This window comes from Vulpes vulpes, chromosome 9 (assembly GCF_048418805.1).
Source record: "Vulpes vulpes isolate BD-2025 chromosome 9, VulVul3, whole genome shotgun sequence".
Classification (NCBI taxonomy): domain Eukaryota; kingdom Metazoa; phylum Chordata; class Mammalia; order Carnivora; family Canidae; genus Vulpes; species Vulpes vulpes.
Window position 1 is genome coordinate 47,253,608 of NC_132788.1, and position 20,703 is coordinate 47,274,310.

The 20,703-nt window shown below is 32.0% G+C and overlaps 1 protein-coding gene across 15 annotated transcripts in view; it reads left to right on the forward strand.

Moving 5' to 3' along the window:
• Positions 1-20,703, forward strand: part of NBEA (neurobeachin) — a 662,404-nt gene that overhangs the window by 187,696 nt on the left and 454,005 nt on the right. For all 15 annotated transcript variants that reach the window (XM_072719992.1, XM_072719993.1, XM_072720000.1 and 12 more), the window contains 5 exons: positions 1,185-1,402; positions 4,598-4,751; positions 12,820-13,000; positions 15,627-15,757; positions 19,342-19,449. In XM_072719992.1, the coding sequence (XP_072576093.1) occupies positions 1,185-1,402; positions 4,598-4,751; positions 12,820-13,000; positions 15,627-15,757; positions 19,342-19,449 (792 nt within the window). The remainder of the gene's footprint in view (positions 1-1,184; positions 1,403-4,597; positions 4,752-12,819; positions 13,001-15,626; positions 15,758-19,341; positions 19,450-20,703) is intronic.

A 20,703-nucleotide genomic window follows, 5' to 3' on the forward strand; every position in this document is an offset into this window, starting at 1 on the left:
ATTTTGTAGGCTAAATTACCTGATGGTTAAGACTTGAAAAATACTTTTATCCTTAATGATTCAGTTTTTTTGGTTGTTCTCTGGGTTTTCCACTCACTTCTCAATGTCAACAAAGATAAAATTAACATGTTTCCATTACAGTTATACTATCAAGAGTAAACCATACCTTTCTAGTGTCTTTGTACTCTAATAACTATTAATAATGTATTCTGTGTGTGGAAGATAAAAACACAAACAAAAAATATAAAAATTATTTTGTGTGTGGCAAGGGTATTTTTTTTTTCTCTATTAACTACCAGTTTCCATTTTTGTGGCAATTGTGCCATTGAAGGGAGTAGAGATAGTGAGTCAGGTAAAGACCTAAAAGAAATAAAAGCATGGTGCATTGTTTATTGAACAAAATAATCACTGTGCTTGCCTGGTTTTCACTCAGAGTTTGTAGGCATTTTTTCTGGTTTTCTAACTTATCAAATAAATGTACTATTTTTCTTTCTTTTTTTAAAAAAATATTTATTATTATTATTATATTTATTTATTAATATTTATTTATTCATGAGAGACACAGAGAGACAGAGACACAGGCAGAGGGTGAAGCAGGCTGCATGCAGGGAGCCTGATACAGGACTAGATCCTAGGACCCCGGGATCACGCCCTGAGTCAAACGCAGATGCTTAACCGCTGAGCCACCTAGGCGTCCCATGAATGTACTATTTTTCTAAATTGAGGTATTATGAGTGAAATAGACTTTTGAGTTAACTTGAATCTGTTCAAGTAATATTTTTTAATCTTGTGTTTCCAGTTATAGTTAATGACATATTCCTATTATACTTCAATTTAAGTTATATGTTCCCTTTCCTAAGGAAGAAATGTGGTCTAATATGAAGACTCCATAAACAGGAGTAAAGAGGACTAGGTTTTCAATGTGAACTTTGGTTTTAGACCTGAGGTGTTTGATTACCTTGCTTAGTTTTTGGAATAGCAAAATAAAAGTAGGAACAGTAGCCTCTTCAGCTCAAAATGGTTTCTGTTCAGGGAATCCTCTGATGATTAATATATGTAGAATATATTAACCTATCAAAGTCATATGCAAAAGCTTTACTCCCTCACTTGACATGCATGCTGTTTTCCTTTTGAAATGAACCATTTCTTTTGCAGTCTGCAAAGTTCACCTTTTCTTTCTCTAGGCTGTTCAGGGTCGGTCTATTACACAGCAAGACAGAGATCTCCGTGTGGATTTAGGATTTCGAGGGATGCCAATGACTGAGGAACAGAGACGTCAGTTCAGCCCTGGCCCACGCACTACAATGTTCCGTATTCCTGAGTTTAAATGGTCTCCAATGCACCAGCGACTTCTCACCGATTTACTATTTGCATTAGAAACAGATGTACATGTTTGGAGGAGGTAGAAATATTTCTTTTCTTAAATAAGGCAATTTCCACTTAAAATTAGTATTTTAAATTAGTGACATCAGTTGATCAATAGGGAATTATATCATTGAATAATCTCACAATTAAATTTATTAAAAATAATCCAACATTGAAATTTTATATAGAAACATGAATACTTTTGCAAAGATTATAGGTCTAAGGCTCAAAACAAAAGTTATTGAAGAACTTAGGCTTAAAACAATTAAAAAGCCAAATTTTGAAGTCTGGTATTGCCTATTCTATATGTAAAAAAGATTTAACAACAATAAAAAGGTTCATTTTTGGTTCAAAGCTGTTTCCACATTTTTATTCTTTTTCTGTTAAAGTTAATACTGTATATTAAATATATTCTTGGTAATAAGATTATAACATATAGTATTAAAATAAAATTTAAAATCACCTTATGACATCTATTTTTAGAGCCTTTACCCTTAAAGTAGTTAATAGTTTACAGATAATCACTTTAAAAAGTCTATATAAATTAAATCATCACTTAAGGAAAACAAAGTCTGCATAAATTAAATCAGTACCTTGCTTCACTTTCAGTTAATTTTCTAATAGCACATATGCAACAAATTAAGCAATTATGAGAATACGTCATTTGTATGTGCATGTACATAAATTAGGAGGTTGATGGCTTTGACAGAGTACCCCACTGTCATTGACTTAAATAATCAGTGGCATGGTCTTCTATGGACTCAAGGAAGCTTCCCTGCTTCTCCTACTTTCCTTCTAAGATTCAAGGTGACTGATTCAGCTCCCAGCACGAATTCAACATAGGGAACTTGCTCAAAGTAGAAGGCAGGGACTCTTCTTCCTCCTTCATCCCTTTCTTCATTCCTCCTCTTCCCTTTTTCCCCTCTCCCTCTTCCTCTTTCTCCTCTTTTCTTCTCCATATTTTCTTCTCTTCTGTCTCTTCCTCTGGTCCTCTACTTTTCCCTTTCCTACTCCTTACCCTCCACCTCTTTCTTCTTTTCTATAAGAAGCCCCTCAAAAAAGGGAATGAATGGTATTATGACTGGCCTATGTAGAGCAATACTGGTTAATAACCTAGTTAGCTGAGGTAAAGCTAACTTTTCTATACCTGATCTAGTTTAACAAGAGAACAAAATCTAGATTGTGTTAGCAGGGAAGAAGAAATAGCTATAATGGAAAACAGTCAATGTCTGCCATAGAAAGTTTCTACTTCTATTTTATTTCATCAGTTTTGTCCTTAGTCTACTCATATGATGGTAACAATGGTGTTTCCATTGCAAGTGTTATTATATGCTAAATTACCTAGGAATGCTATATAAGGAAACTGGAATACAATGACATATATTACTGTTAACATGACTATCAATGGACGTGTATAGTGTAACTTACTAATTACAATATTAGTAGTCCCCAAATGAGAGATACTCAACTTTCCTTTCTTTAACATAGGATGGAAACATAACATAAACAAGATACCATGTGTGTCTATTCTCTTTCATGAGTTCTCATAAAATTCCCCAAACAGAATTTTACTTAATTTTTTAAAAGATTTTATTTTTATTTATTTGAGAGAGAGAGAAAGCACACAAGTGCATGCACAAGCAGGAAAGGGGGAGAGGAAGAGGAAGACGGAGACTCCCCACTGAGTAGAGAGCCAGCTTGGAGCTCTTTCTCAGGACCCTAAGACCATAATCTGAGCGGAAGGCAGACACTTAACCAACTGAGCCACCCAGGAGCTCCTAATTTAATTTTTTAAAAGGTAGCTCTCTATTAAGGATTGGGCAAACATCTTGACATCTAAAATATCATGGATGATAGATTACAGTTGCAAAGAGTGAGAATCATTGACTTAAAATTGATCATGCTGAAGATTGAATAGCTACACTAAAGAAGATGACGAGATATCTGGCCTTCCATTCAGTTTCTGATGCTTTGTCTTCAAAGCATTTTTCCTTAACCAGTGTTAGACAAGCATGTTCTCTCGTCTTGCCCCCATCATGAGATATGAAAAGAAGCATGACTAATTGTTTCTGCTATTAGTAAGATATATCATAAGAAGTGGTGGAAGGTCTTTTTCTTATTTTGCATATCATGAACATTACACACACACACACAGAACAAAGTGGTCACATACCCTCTAGTGAACTAATGCTGAGTTCTTAGAGTGAATGACACCTCAGTTGGTTTCACTGTCTTCTTGACTGGACCTATCACAAGCATTGGTTAAATGGTCCTACTTCCAGCATTGGAGTAGCCACTGCGTACCAGATAGTATTGAATTGGTGTAAAAAAGGATGATGAGTTTTTGTTTCAGTCTTTTGTAAAGTTGAACCTTTTGGTTTACAGAAGTGGCTGTTGGCATCAGTATGGAAACCAACTGGCAGCTTTCCTTGTTGAGCACTTTGATTTGTGGACAACAATTTCATGTCTACAGCTGTTTGTGGATTGTTGGAGAAACAGTGAAACTTCAAAATTGAAAAACAGACCAAACTTGAGAAATTAAAATTGAACAAAAAAAATCCAGCTAATTATGGAGTAATCTCTTTTTTCCCCATTAGAAAACAGTTTATATTCTTGGCAGACATCAAACTAAAGCAGTGTATTTTTCTGGGTATCTAAGTTTTGTATGTAAAAGTTGTACTGCTGACCTTGAAGGTCTTTTTTCCGTTTTTTATTCAATAAGTCCTTGAATTTTCACTTATTTATTAAATTTCCCTATCATGCCCCTTCTGTGACTAGCAGTATGCATTTTCAATACAGCTGGTTTCAGGTGGGGCTGCAACCTGGTGATGAACAGAAACTGCCTGAAAGGTACACTTAAGAGTTAACTATCCAGGTGTTCTAGATTACATGAGAATGGCAAATAAGGAAAACTTATTGCAACACAAAAATAACCAGCTTTTGTGAATATAAACTTTTTAAACTAAATTCATTGACCTAATAATTTGTCTTTGAATCCAGTTAATGCACTGTATTCTGAAGGCAGAAACCCAGATGGGACTTAATATACTTGGATTCAAAGAAAGCCTGCAAGGATAAATGTTGAGTTTTTGGTAATATATCTCAATTGTAAATTATTTTCTAATAATTTGATTTTAAATTGTCCTAGCTCTTCAATATTTTTTACTTTATAAACATTAAAAAGTTAACTACTTGAGCTAAGAAAATGTTCGTGTTTTGTTTTCTGTTTTAGCCACTCCACAAAGTCTGTAATGGATTTTGTCAATAGCAATGAAAATATTATTTTTGTACATAACACAATTCACCTCATTTCCCAAATGGTAGACAACATCATTATTGCTTGTGGAGGAATTTTACCTTTGCTCTCTGCTGCTACATCACCAACTGTAAGTACTTTGCTTCCATCTAGTGGTGTATTTTATAATTACCTGACTAGAGCATGTCAGCAGTGTTCTCTGCTGTAGACAGATTTTACCAGACATGTTCACCTTAGGCCACTTATCCCCTTTTCTTTTTGTCAGTGTTGGGTTTCAACTATGTGTGTTTATGAAAATATTTCTCTGGTGATTTTGATGAATACTGTTGAAGGATAGCCAAAGCTTTAAGTAACTTTACTTTCTATATATTGTCTATTTCCTCAAATATATAGTAAACTTAAAGTTTTTATTCTGTAACCCTTGAAATTCTAAATTCAAGTGCATGGTTATTGTGTAAGTAAAGTTTTACATCTAAATTTAGAAAAAAATAGAGATGCCAAACCTCATGTGAATTGCTTGAAATATTCTAATCTTAATACTATTATAAACTATGTATGGGAGTTTTACATTCCTGTTCTCTGAGATTTAATCTTGAAACCAACATTTAGCTTCCAAAAGGGTTCCAAATTAATGAATTCTTTATTAAAACTTAGGTACCTTAGATAGAAAAAAATATAAATAACATACCATTTTTATGATATTTAAAAAATTTCATAATCCTTAAAAACATCAAAAACCTTTTTATAGACATATGGACTGTAATTGCATTTGCATCTGACTTTACTAGGTAAACATTTAAAAGATACAGCTATTTTTCTAGATAAAACATTGAAATATATAATAAGTTTAAGAGAAATTTAATGTTAATTATATGTTGAAAATGTAATAGGTCAATATTAACTTTCTTTTTTGGTTGTAATATTTAAAAATCTCTGACTTCTGTATGAAAAAACAAAGACTTCATAGCTGCTTACTCGGATAGGACAGAATGTAGAACTCTGCTTTGCATATTGTCTGTGTTCCTGCTACCATATTGGAAACTAATTCATGAACCCAAAAAGTATATTCTCTCCACAGAGCAATTGGCTTTTTTGTTGAGGTGACTTTCACTTGGTGCAATAGTGTTTCCAAATTAGTCCCTGGCTTTAGTGCATTATTAATTAGGTTTTCTTACATGATTCCTTTTCTCACTATAGTTTTGTCAATGCCATCACCCCCAAAGCAGCATTGAAACTTAAATATTGTCAGCAAAAGATTGTATGCCTGACATCTCTCTCCCCTCACAGGCATATATATCTGATTTCATGCATGAATTTATTCAAGAAATTGACAAAGGCAAGCAAGCTAGTTTAAGAGGGAGAGAAGCAAACAGGTTATCATTATTAGGGCCTTAACAAAATGAGCAGCTAAGCAAGGAAATGGAACCAAGAAGAAACATAGTTGACGCCATGTGAGGAATGTAGATATCCTGTGAGATTAATCCTATATCTTTTCTTTAATCTCTGATTTTCCCTGGTGATTTACACCAAATTTAGATGAATCAAAAGTTTGTTATGATTTTCAAAATTCATTCTGATATCGAAACAGGGAGGGATTTTCCCCCTTCATTAAAAACTGAATAAATTAATATTTTCTTCTGACTTTTTCTTCATTATATAAATATTTTAATGTTTTCTAAATAATCATTTATCATCAAGAAATTTTAAAGGATTATATTGAAATTCATTTTATAGTATTGTTTTAAAATTTTGTGCACTGGAAATGATCTCTATAAAATTAGAAGTAGGTATTGAAATTTCTATAGGCTTGAAATATTCATATTACTAAATAGTTTTCCAAATTTTAAAGCCAAAACATCTCCATCAAGATAGAGAAAATAGGAAATTAGTGAAATAAATTGTCAATAAATTTTATGATTCGTATACTGTTTCACTGCCCAAATTTGTTTAATTTTGTATTTTATAATGAATATGTAATAAAGATACATTTTGAAGTTCGACTTCCAAAATTATTACCTTTGCAGTTTGAACCACTATATTTTGCAGGATTTCTAGAATATTCTCTAACAGACTTGGGGATTCATTCAGTTGTAGAAATTTTTCTTCATTATCTCTTTTTCTATATTTCTGTCATTTTGGTTCATTAACTGGTTGTACCTATGCCTGGTCCTACAATGTAACTGATTTTGTGTTCTTTGAACAAATGTTTCCTTAAAAGAAGCATCCAGAACCTTTTGTCCCACTCATTGGTTCTGACTGCTGAGTATTGTTTTCTCTTACTTGATTATGTAATATTCCTGCTAAAAATTGTAGCACAGTAAAGGGAGAATGTTGGGAAAGAGGAGATTGAATAAAGAAGAAAATTAGAACTGAATATATGTAGAGCTTTTATGGCTTACATATAACATGTAAAAATCCAAAAGTGAAACAGCAAACATTGACAGTATACAGATTAACAAAAAGAAACAATGTCATGTAGATGCCATTATAATTTCAATCTTAGATTCATGAAGAAAGAAACATTTGATACTGATATTTGAGAGACCTCTTGATTTTGTTTAGGTTTGTGTAGTTTTAAAAATATTTATTCATTAGATGCATAAGGGCATTTAACTAATACATGTGAATAATGATGAATGGCTGTGACTGGCAAACTTTTTCTGTATGGGTCAGATGATGAATATTTTCAGTTTTTTGGGTTATATGGTATCTGTCTCAACTACTCAACTCTGCTCTTATTGTGCAAAAGCAGCCATAGACAGTTACATAAAGAAATGTTTGGGTTTGACTCAATTAAACTTTATTTATAAAAATAGGCAGTGGGGCAGATTGACTTGTGGGTCATAGTTTACTGACCACTGATTAATAGCATAATCCTCACAAAGAATACAAATGTCAGAGTGTAATGTTTTAATGTGAAAACTATTATTTATTACTGACCATTGAAAATTCAGTGATTAGAGCTAAAGATAAACTCATTATTTCCTATTAGACAACTTGAATTGACTTACTGAATATTGATTAGAGTTTAATTTTTAGAACAATTTCATTGAACTTTGTGGTCATTATGTTCTCTTAGAAGATATATAACTTTTCATATTCAGCCATACTAATTTTTTTTTAACATTTGACATGTCTAATGTTGAAATTGTATTTAATTTTGAGAGGGTAAGTAGAATGCTAAGTGTTCTTTTTTTATTTTAATTTTACCAAGGTGAAAAACAACATTAAGAATGTTTATTTTTACTAGCAATGAACCTGTGGACACAGAAATTAAAAATACAATGCCATATGTAATCACTTGATTTGAAATACTTAGTTGTAAATATAACAATAAGTATATGATGTTTTTATTCTGAAAACTACAAAAGACTGGTAGAAGCAATCAAAGATGGTCTAAATAAATGGAGACTTACCATGTTTATGGGTTGGAGTCTCAACGTAGTAAAGGTAACACTTGTCCCCAAATTGATATTTAGATGTATCACAGTTCCTCATAAAATCCCATCAAAACTTTTTTGTAGTTATAAACACTATTTTTTTAAAATTCACATGGGATAGTTAAAACAATTTCAAAAGAATCATTATATATTAAACACAGTAATCAAGACTGTTTTGTATCTTAGAGAGACATAGTTCAATGGAACAACAATAAAACACAGAAATGGACCCCCAGTTAAATGCACAAATTTTTTCCCACATAGGCTAAAACAGTTCATTTAAGGAAAGGTATCCTTTCCAAAGACCAGGGTAATGCTTGGTTTTCTTTGTAGTTCTCCATTGAAAAATATCATGACAGTAGGTTCAACTCAGGAATATGTCTTTCCTATTTGTCAGTTTAAATGTGAATTTCAGATAAGTATGGAAACTTACTCCTTTTCATTAAAAACAAACTTGTTTCCCACCGTCAGTGAGATTCAGACACAATCTTTTTGAAATTAGGATTCAATATAAAGTATATGGATTTTGGCTTAAGATAAATCTGTGTTTTAATCTGGGTTCTATCACTTACTTGTTAGGATCTTGCCCTCATTTTCTTCATTTATGAAAAGGTGTTAATTATGCTAATCTAACGAGGAGTTTCTGAAAATTAGGATAAATAATGTCTGTAAAAGTTCATTAGATGGAAAAGGCTATTAATGTTTCCTTCATTTAGTTCCTTTTGAAACAGTTTTTTTTTTTCAGAACTGTATTATGATAGGGTAATTTTCCTATTTATAAAATAATCCTGTCATATTCAGAATTCTAAAATAAGGTATTTGAGACAAATTTATTTATAATGGGAGATTTTTTGGTGGCAAAAGACTTACAGGTCTTTTTGTCTGCTATCCCATTGGGATTGGTGGTCTGTTTTCTGCCTTGGGATCTTACATGAATGTACTAATTACCACTAAATAAGAAAAGTTGAACGTTTAGATTAATCTTACTTGTAAGTGATAGTTCAGTGGAAACTTTAAGGAAAAAAAGTATACGTATACAATATTAGTAAACACCTTGAACTTAATTAAAGAAGCAGGACTTTTGGGGATTTTAGTTTTGCCCTGATTATTTAAAGTCCTATGAGCATAGAATATAAATTATAAAGATAGTTTCAAGTCTAAAAATTAGACCAGCAGTTTTAACTTCAGGGCCCAGGGAAAATTTTAAACTTCTTAGTATGTAGTTTGACCGGTTTTTGGTTTGGGAAAGAGGCATTATTTTTATTGTTGATGTTGGATTTTTAGAGTTAGTGTTTCTGTGACTAGTCAGTTGAACCTTCTCTTTCATTCTCTGTACATTGTACAAGTTGGTCATGAATGAAAAGAACTTGTAGAAAAAATGAAGAGAAGCAACATAGATCAACTACAAGTTGCATAATCACTTTGTGATTTTAAGTTGATCATTTTGGTCAACCATCCAGAACACATAATGTTTAGAATTTAATTCTGTGTCATGTATAGTTTCATTTTCTCTGTCAAGGAAAATTATAGTGACTAATATTTCTGGCTTTCCTCATAGTTTCATAGTCATGAAAGAAGAGCAATATTATCTGTCAAAAAATGATAAGGCCTTAAATTTAGTTTATATTTCCTTGCCATTATCAGAATGTTTAGCTAATAGATTTGGAAAAATTACTAATTTTTCTTTTGTTTATCTCATAATACTGATCATTATCTAGTATTCTCAGGAGTCTTTTATGTGTTTTCCTATACAGTGTACCATGAAAACGGTGTTTTTTTGAAATTTATGCTCACATGTATTTGTGGTAAAAAAATCAGAGAATAGGAACAGTTGATGACTTTTATTGTGAAACTTAGTTCTAGCCAAAATTTTGAATATATTGAATATAATTCTTAGTTAAAACTCTGAAATTTAGTGTAATATTTATGTAATTTATCTATGTAATTAACTTAGTTGACATGCAGGCCTCATTAGTGTACAATAAGTTTTTTTCTAGCAAAAGGGAAAGTGATTCTTAAGTTATAATCACTACAGAATTTCATTCTTTGACACCTGGGGATATTGATCTATAGGAAGGGCTCCATGTATTTTAGAAAACGAGTTATAACATTCCTTAATAAAAATTCTAGAAGGTTGGTATAAATAGTGTATTTCCTTAAGTCATCTCTGCCTAAACCAATACTGAGTTAAGACTTTTACAGAGACATCATATTAGCTTATTTATTAAAATGCTTCCTTAGGCATCTTCCAGGAAAATATATTTATTTTATAAAATAGAATATGCATAATTTCTAGTATATGAACTATGTATAATATATATTATTGGGGCAGAGTTACTCTAATGAAAAAAATAAACATTAGTTTAAATATTTAATGTTAATCATATGTAATTTATAAAAGGAATATTTTTTCTAAGAACTTATAATAAAACAATAAAATATAATTTTAAAATATATTACTTTATCTTTCAATTTTACATTGTATTTTCATTTAATTTTAATAATTTCCTTTTCTTGTACTTTTTGATCTGTTGTCTGTTTTGTCTAATGCATGTCCAGGGTTCTAAGGTTAGTATTACCTCAGTAATTTTCAGGTCTTCAGTTTTAAGCTTTATTTTTACTTTTTATGAAATTTTTGACTTGGTCATGTTTTGAGTTCCCATACCATCTTTAACGTTACACATATCTTTGGTATATTTAAAATACTCATTAAAAGGATTTTTTTTCTCAATGCATTGATGAAATCATATTATTCACAATAACCTTTAGGCTAAACTATTATAAAATGAAAACATATTTCAGTCATATGTTCAATCAAATGTTAATTGGTTCGAATGAAAGGAAATTGGATGGGATATATGTTATTTTAAGATTTAATAATAATCATATGTGAGTGATCTTTATTGTTAAACTTATGTTACAATGTTTATATAACATTTCATCAAAATTATAAATTACTTTTATATGGAATTAATTAAGAGCTCTCTTTTTGGTTCTTTGTGTTAAGAATGCTTCATTATTTCAAAGTTTTATTTTGTTTAGTCAAAAATAACAGTTTGGCAAGTTACATGGATGATTAATAATTCTGTTTATAATTTCTGTATGTAATTTAGCCATTTAAAAATGAAAGCATATTTTGGAGATTAGGCCTGGTAGACCATAAAAGGCATGAAAATAAGACCATTAACTAATAAAATGACAACTAATAAATACATCTTATAATTTGAATAATTCATAATGGTGAATTTCTTTGAGAATGCATCTACAGATATTTTAAAATTCTAATATTTTTGAAAATTAATTTAGAATATTTGATAGATCTAAGCAATGGCAAGATTTTCCATTCCATTATGAGATGCTTACACTGAGATTTAAAACAGGTCTTATGTAAAAATTTTTTCTTCTTAATATACTATTGTGCTGTGATCACATTTTTAATTCATGCTATGAAGTAATGTTATATATCAGTGAAGTGCTAGGAACTTGCATTTAAGAAATCCAAGAGATGAATTAATTATTTCTTTAGGCCACAGATACTAAGTTGGCATAATGTAAATCAGCAATCGAAAACAAAGTTCTGTTTTCAAGCTCATTTTAGAATGGTTTTAACACAATTTTGCTGTTAAATGGAAGGAAGAAAAGTTGTTACATTTTGTACTCCATTTAGAATCGAGTTTAGTTATATGGTACTTGCAGTAGTCACCTATCATTTTTATTACCCATCTTGTGCTCAAAAAGTGTTTAAGAGGTGGGGTTTTTTTTTTTCAATTAGTGCTTCCTGCTGACATTTCCATTTTAATGTGAGCAGGAATATATTTAGGTTAAATGATGTACATCAACAATATCAAAATGGAACACTAATTAGGAGTAGTAGATACCTGTAATATATGCTTACCTTGTAGTTGAATTTCTCATTTGGTGAAGAAGTAAGGTTAATCAATATGGCTAGTGTGCCCAGTTTCAGAAAATGTAAGCAGTAGTATTTTTTTTTTTATTCATTATAGACAGAGAGAGAGACAGAGAGAGACAGAGAGCGGAGACACAGGCAGAGGGAGAAGCAGGGTCCATGCAGGAGCCCGACGTGGGACTCGATCCTGGGTCTCCAGGATGACACTTCTCATTGCTAGTGTCTTATAGGTCACAAGTTAATGTCTGCAGAGGAATTAATGGTCTTCTTGATTATTTTTACCCTAGATTTTTATTGTATATATGAGATTCCTCGTAGCTTAGTTTATTCTGAAATGGGTAAGAAATTATTGTGTGTTCTCATCTGATAGTCGTCTCATTTTGATGCCAATTGGAAGTGCCATGTATAGTTACTATTACTCATCATGCATTTATACTAAAGAAAAAGTAAAGCATCTCTCTTAGTAAAGAAGAGTGAAGATTTTAGGAAAGTAACAATTTTATATCTTTGTTAATGAAATAAGACAAAAGTAGCATAAAATAGATGTGTAATTATTCCTAAGTATCTTTGTGAAATGATCTTAAGTTCGAAATATGTTTTTACAAGTGATGACATTTATTTTTAACCTTCATTTTAAAATGGATTTTTTCCTTTTTCAAGGATAATTCATAGGTAAACTAATTAAATTTGACAACCAGCTCTTTGATATGTAGAGTTAGTTTCTAATTTATGATTTATTTTGTTTAGAAAATATACTAAGTATGCTGAACTACTATTTACCTGTAGTATGTATGTATATGTATTATATTTCCACATTTTAAATAAGGCTTAAATCTTCTATTTTCTTAAAGACGGAATTGGAAAATATTGAAGTGACACAAGGCATGTCAGCTGAGACAGCAGTAACTTTCCTCAGCCGATTGATGGCTATGGTTGATGTACTTGTATTTGCCAGCTCTCTAAATTTTAGTGAGATTGAAGCTGAAAAAAACATGTCTTCTGGAGGTTTAATGAGACAATGCCTAAGGCTAGGTAAGTCTGTTAAGAATGATGGTACATGTTAAATAATAACCTACAGATCAGTCTTTTGATGCTCTGTAGTATGTATTGATGATACAAGTTAATAATTATGTTGTATAGAGATAACCTTGTAATTCTTGAGAACTACTAAATTAAAAAATTATGGTATCTTCACCTTAGAGATTTCAAGAAGCTGATCATCTTTAATGGGTTATAAATTTGAAATGAAGTCAAATATGTTTTGAATTGTTTTAAAATCAATAGCACTATAACATTTTTCATTGACATGATCTTAATGTCAATCCATTTAGGATTCCTTTTTTGGTAAACTAATATAGAATATAGTTGTCCTGACCCACAAATATGTCGGAAGGCCAGAATATGCCTTTTTTTTTTATGCACAGAATGCCAAAGGATAAAACTGACTATTCCAATGTCACTGTTTCTCAGAGTAAGCAGTTAACACTAATAAACATACTTATATGTTTATTTACTCTTCAGTGTGGCAAAGAAAAGTTAGCACTAAAAACGCTTTGGTAAATTTAGTCCATCTCTTTACATCTATCCTTACACATCTTACCTTTTTTAAAGGGGAAATTTATTTATACTGCTTAGACTTTATAAGGGCCCAGAAAACAATTGTTTTTATACTTGCCTGAGTATGAGTAGGACACAGGAAAGTAAGGCATTACAAATAGGAAGGAAGTTCCTGATGTGTACTCTTTTTAACCATAATTTTAAAAATTATATAAAAATCTACAGGTGTATAGTTTCAGGGGATAAATTGTTTTGATCCAAGGTAGGAATAATAACTTGGTTTAAGAATGATGGAATGAAACCTACTTTTTTTCTTTGTATTTTTTAAAGATGGGCAAGTTAGGTGGAATCATTCCATCATCATTCTAATGGAAAGATTGACCACACTGAGCTGTTTCTGACTACTGATAGGTGTAGTATAATTTACTGTGGGCACTATGGACATATCCAGTGACATTTAACAATAGCTGACAGAGTGAACTTTGTGAGACAGAGAAATTTTTTAAATACCTCAATATCGAAGGACAAACACTGTATGTTCTCATTCATTTGGGGAATATAAATAATAGTGAAAGGGAATATAAGGGAAGGGAGAAGAGATGTGTGGGAAATATCAGAAAGGGAGACAGAACATAAAGACTCCTAACTCTGGGAAATGAACTGGGGGTGGTGGAAGGGGAGGAGGGCGGGGGGGGCGGGGGTGAATGGGTGGCGGGCACTGAGGGGGACACTTGACGGGATGAGCACTGGGTGTTATTCTGTGTGTTGGTAAATTGAACACCAATAAAAAATTAATTTAGTAAAAAAATAAATAAATAAATACCTCAGTATCTTAAAACCAGCATTTTATTGGACTCCTGAGTGGCTCAGTGGTTGAGCATCGGCTCACATCGTGATCCGGGGTCCTGGGATTGAGTTCCTCGTCGGGCTCCCTGCAGGGAGCCTGCTTCTCCCTCTGCCTATGTCTCTGACTCTCTCTCTCTCTCTCTCTCTCTCTCTCTCTTTGTCTCTTATGAATAAATAAAATCTTAAAGATCCCAGAACTCCGGGATCATGCCCTGAGCCGACAGTCAACCACTGAGCCACTGAGGCGTCCCATAAATAAAATCTTTAAAACAAAACCAAACCAGCATTTATTTGGTTATTCTGAGCTTTTATTTCTGAATATATTTCAAAGCTGTACTGTTAATTGCATTTTTATCCTAGTATTTCCTAGCCGATTTGTTTTTTTTGTCATCTCCAGAAGTTTTAGAAGTGAATAATAATGAAGCAATTTATGTATCAATATGTGTTGTCTACTGTTCTAAGCACTTTATAAATGTATTAATTAATCCTTAGAGCAGTCCTCGAAGGGAGTTAACTATGTTTATATTCATTTTACTTATGGGGAAGCTGAGGCACACATAGTTTAAGCAGCTGGCCCAAGATCACACAGCCAGGAGTAAAATTCAGGCGATCAGATTCTAGAACCTGTACTGTTTATTACTGCATGACTTCTTAAAATAATAAGTGAAAAGCTTGTGCATATTAAATGCTTATTGACAAGGCTGTAGACTTTCCCACCACACAGAAAGATGGATATTGGGTTGTGAGACTCCCTGCACTGAGGTGCTCTGTTACTTCCTGAAATGGGGAGCTATGCTCAGTATAGTCACCAGGTAGTCCTATTACTGAAGAAGTCTTGTCAATAAAAAACTTTATCAAATATGAATATTAAGTTCAAAAAATTTTATTGATCTGTGAAATTCAGAATTATAAACAATGGAGGGGATAGAATAAGGAAGGGATATATTGGGAATTTCAGTAATAATTCTCTTCCTGCAGTAGGTTGGTGGTATATGGGTATGTTGTTTTTATTTTTTAACTACGCATATATTTTATATGTACTTTTCATTACTGTATTTCATAATATTTAAAAATATTTGATCTAATTGATTTTAGGAATAATGAATGGAGAAAGGGGAAAGAAAGAAAAAACCACTTTTTCAACATGTCAGAATCAAGAATTTATATTAATAATCTGCTTTTGGTTTTTATTTTTTATTTTTTTAATTTTTATTTTTATTAATTAATTAATTTTTTGCTTTTGTTTTTTAAATAGTTTGTTGTGTTGCTGTGAGAAACTGTTTAGAATGTCGGCAGAGGCAGAGAGACAGGGGGAGCAAATCTTCCCATGGCAGCAGTAAACCTCAGGAAGCTCCCCAAAGTGTGACCGCCACAGCAGCTTCAAAGGTAATTAAACATTTTCTGTGTTAAATATAATGTACCTTAAATTTTTGGTTTTGAGTATGGGAAAAAAGTGACATGGTATTGCGTAATGAAAGAGCAACGATCTGGAAATCATATGGCTGTAGGCTTTGATGCTGGCTTTTCTTCTTCATTATTGTGTTACTAAGATTATTTAACTTCTCTGAGACTTGCTATTAAGCGAAGATTCTAATATCTACATCATAGAATTTTTATAAGGATATCAGTACACATAGCTCCTTTAAGTTCTTTGTTATTGCTATTTTTTCCTAGTTAACGTATTTTCACGGAGCTCAATATATGAATAATGCCCTTTTTAAATGGTTGTTTTTGGTGACAGGTATCAACATAATATGAAATATATATATATTGATTACCCAGGAAATGAATGAATAGTGTATTATGGGAATATACCAATAATTCTCATTCTAAATTAGCTCTTTTTCATATGTTTAACTGCCCTATGCATCACCTCCAAACTTTTATTAACATGACCTCTAAGATCCTACATGACTAACCCTTGCTTCTCCAGCTGCAGCTTGCATCCCCTTATCCTCTTGCTTTTCCCTTTTTAGTCACATGATAGACTTTATTTTGTTTATCAGAAAATCTTTTTTTTCTTTTCCTGCCTTCAGACGTTATCATAGGTTCCTTTTACATGAAGCATCCAATCTTACTTTTCATCCACTTAAAATCCATTCAACTCTTGGCGTTAGCTTAAGTGCTCCTCTCTGGGAAAAATGTTTTCAGATACCCGAACTGCCATCCCAGTCTAGGGTAGTTTCCTCTATTTTATATTTTCATAAAACCCTGTTATGTCTCTTATCACCCACCACACTTGAAGGTAGATGTTTGCTATTGACAAACTTTTTTTCTGCTCAATAAGTGAAGACATGAAATAGAAGTTTAATTCATTTTAATAGTTCCATGGTATCAAACTTCTACAACTTTTAAGCAGAACAACCACATATTTAATATATTTGTATTGCAGCCTCTTTTTAACTTGTGTAGAAAATATTTCTAAAATCATTAGATCATATTTTATTGCTAACAAGTCTTCAAAGTGTTGTTCATTGCTTAGAAAATTAATTATGAACACAACAAGAATGCCTCATGTTGGGATCCCTGGGTGGCACAGCGGTTTGGCACCTGCCTTTGGCCCAGGGCGTGATCCTGGAGACCCAGGATCAAATCCCACGTCGGGCTCCCAGTGCATGGAGCCTGCTTCTCCCTCTGCCTGTGTCTCTGCCTCTCTCTCTCTCTCTCTCTCTCTCTCTGTATGTGACTATCATAAATAAATAAAAATTAAAAAAAAAGAATGCCTCATGTTATTTGTGTAAGCATAGTAGACCGTAAGTTACTTGAGGACATGTCCATATCTTGTACATCTTTGCAATTGCAGAGCATGAATATATAACACTGGCAGTACTTTGTCAAAAGAGCACTAACTTTAGATTCAAACAGGTCAGTGTTTGTATTCTGGCTCTACCCCGTAACTAGTTTTGTAATCCAAGACAAACTCCTTAGTCTCCTGTACCTCAGTTTTCCAGTCTTTTAAAATGAATACAAATCTTAATTTACAAGGTGTTTATATGAACTAAATGACAAGCAGTAACGTATTAAAGTTTTTAGTTAGTTTCTGACACTGAACTTTCAATTTATACTAATTCCCTTCCTTTAACAGGTAGCCACTCAGTTTATACACTCATAAAATGAATAAATAAGTGTTTTTGAGAAATTTGATCTTAAAGGTGTCTGTACTTAATTCACTAGAAAATAGGAAGCTTCTCAAGACTGTCAAGCCAAATATTACTCTGATTGTAGAACATAGAATGAAAAGTCCAATGGGAAGGAGTTTTGTAGTAATTTAATTGAGCTAGTCACTGTCTCTCTAGCAAGAACCTTGGCAATGAAAAATGGTTAATAAGCAGTGGATATAGAAATATTAGGGAAAAAGTGATAAGAAAACACATATCAAGGAAGAGAATCAGTGGACCTGGTTAGTGAGGGTCTTTGTTTTTTTCCATGTGTTTATGAATTTTTTATGTGACTTTAGTAAGTAAACCTTAGATAATTTTGATATAATATTAATTTCTGTAGACTTGCCTGGGTAATACATCTTCACTGGGCCTCACTTTCTGTACTTTGTAAAAAGAAACAATAATACAAGCTTTACTCATTAAAAAAGGTCTTTATAAGGATCAAATTCGATTATGGATTTATAAGCACTTTATAAAATATAAAATTATATATATAAGAAAATATTTATAAATTTCTTCATCTATATGTTTTTCATTTCAGCTGTAAACAATGTGTTATTTTCTTTAAGCATCCTGTGATAAGTAGTATCAGCTTATTATTTAGATTATATAGCAGAGGTCCAGAGAAGTTAAGTATCTCACCTAAGGTCATATAGCTGGTAAGTTGTGGATTTATAATGGAAAACAAATACTAAGTATGTTCTTTTCACTATTCTGTGCTGCAAAGAAATCAGACATCTTAATTTAGAAGTGAAAAGTCATAATTCAAATATATAGAGGATTTTGAAGGAAGTCTATTTATTTTTAATTAGTTGGATAACAACAAATTATTCTATTTGCAGGAATTGTATTTGGTACTCTATGTATATGATCTGATTTAATCCACACAATTCTTAACGTATTGTATGAGTGGTAAAGTACTGTACTGAATTTCAGGAAACTTGGCTCTCACTAATTTGCTATGTCATACATTACTTAAAATTTGTCAGTTTTTATATCTAAAGCTATTAAAAGGACTTTTGGTGGTTGTGATCTTTTTTAAAGATTTTATTTATTTATTTATTTATTTATTTATTTATTTATTTATTTATTTATTTGTCAGAAGAGAGAGAGAAGGCAGAGACACAGTTAGAGGGAGAAGCAGGCTCCATCCAGGAAGCCCGATGTGGGATTTGATCCCAGGTCTCTAGGATCAGGCCCTGGGCTGAAGGCGGCGCTAAACCGCTGAGCCACCCAGACTGCCCAGTGGTTGTGATCTTTAATGTCTTTCAGCTTTAATATTAAGGCTATGACTAATTTTTTTGTTTACAGTTTTAGCTTTTTGTAGATCATAAAACATACATATAAAATCTCATACAATGTCGCATAGTAATCTCATATGTTATAAAAGCATGATGGATAATAATTGAGCCCAGTGACTCAAAGCGATATTATAAGTAGAGATTGGGAAAACGAGGCTCAGAGAATGTTAGTATTAGTAAAAAGCCCAAGGTCACACAGCAGAGTTTGAGCTCAAACATTCTGAAGTCCAAGATAAGTATCTTTTCAGTCTTACTACTTTTCTAAGTCTCTTGTGGTAGCTGTGGTGATGAAGAGCAAGAGTTTTATAAGTAAGTGACACTGTGAGGAGCAGAGAGGAGAACAGAAGCGGTGTCTTATAATAGAGTACTATTGTCAATAAATGTTACTCAGTGATAGGGAGGTAAAGACCATGGCTTATGTAACGCCTAAAGATACTAGAAGTTATACTTCTATGTATGTTTCTGTATTATGCTATTTTCTTTTTAACAATTCTCTTTCTTTTTTAAGACTCCATTAGAAAGTGTTCCAGGTAACCTTTCTCCTATTAAAGATCCTGATAGACTTCTTCAGGATGTTGATATTAATCGCCTTCGTGCCGTCGTCTTTCGTGATGTGGTAAGTTATACCTGCTTGATTTCCCAGGGGAAAAAAAAAATCTTCCATTGTCATTTGTGTAAAATACTTTAAATGTTACAAGAAAGCTGCAATTACAACTAAATGTCCTAATGTCAGGAATTTAGGTTAGAGCATACTTCTGATTGTAAAATGGTTGAGCCTTTGCTTTTTTTGAAAGCTTATTAATACATCATTTTTTTAGATGATGTGAAATTTTAATTTAGTTTGTGTATATACTAAGACTAGGGATAACCTTGAAAAATTATGATTCACTTTTGTTGAATCACCTACTTTTCTCTTTTGTATTCCTTACTTCATCCCTAGGTATTTACTATTTTATTATCAATGTTCCTTGTACTATGAATAAAAGAGATTAATTCAGTAAGGAGTTACTGGCAATTACTTTTTTGAGGGGCAGCAATTACTTTTGAAAGAAAATCTATATTTTTAAAGTAATAGATATTTATGAGAATTTGAGTTACAAAAGTAGCATTGTAAAGCTTAAGGAAAAAATAGCTTGTGGAGATGGTTTCTTGAAATACCCCAGTTGTATGATCACTTACTGAAGTTGAGTAAAGATAAGGTCAACCTTTTCACAAATCACATAGAAACATCTGTGTTTCACAGCAGATCCAATAATGACAGTACTCTTTAACATAGTTATTATTTTCCGGCCACTTTGGATTCTGTTTGTCTTATTTTAATTGATGATTTATGAAACACAAAAGAAAATTTAAGTATTTATTTGTTTTAAATAGGCTCCACACCCAGTGTGGGGCTTGAACTCTTTAACTCTGAGATTAAGAGTAAGAAAGTCTATATTTTAAATTTATATTTAACAGTTAGTTGGCTAAGTACTTTGTACTTTAGAAAGTGGTTAAAACATACTTGAGTGACACAGCATAATAAAGCATGGTAAGAATATGTGACAGAAAAATTGTCACTCTCTTTAATATGTATCAGTTCTTACAAATTATTAGAAAAATTATAAACATACCAACAAAAAGTAGACAGTGGACAGAAAATATAAAAGATAAGGTAACAAATATATGATGAAGTCAGTATCACCAGTAGTCAAGGAATGTAGAAAAAAATAACGGTGAGATATATTTATTATTAGATAAATAAAAAATTTTAAATAATAGTCCCTAGCATCGCAAGGGTGCATTGAAACATGCTCTGTCATGTCTATCACTGGTAGACATTTAAATTGGATAAACTTTCTGATAGTTCTTTTTCATAATGTGTCAAAAC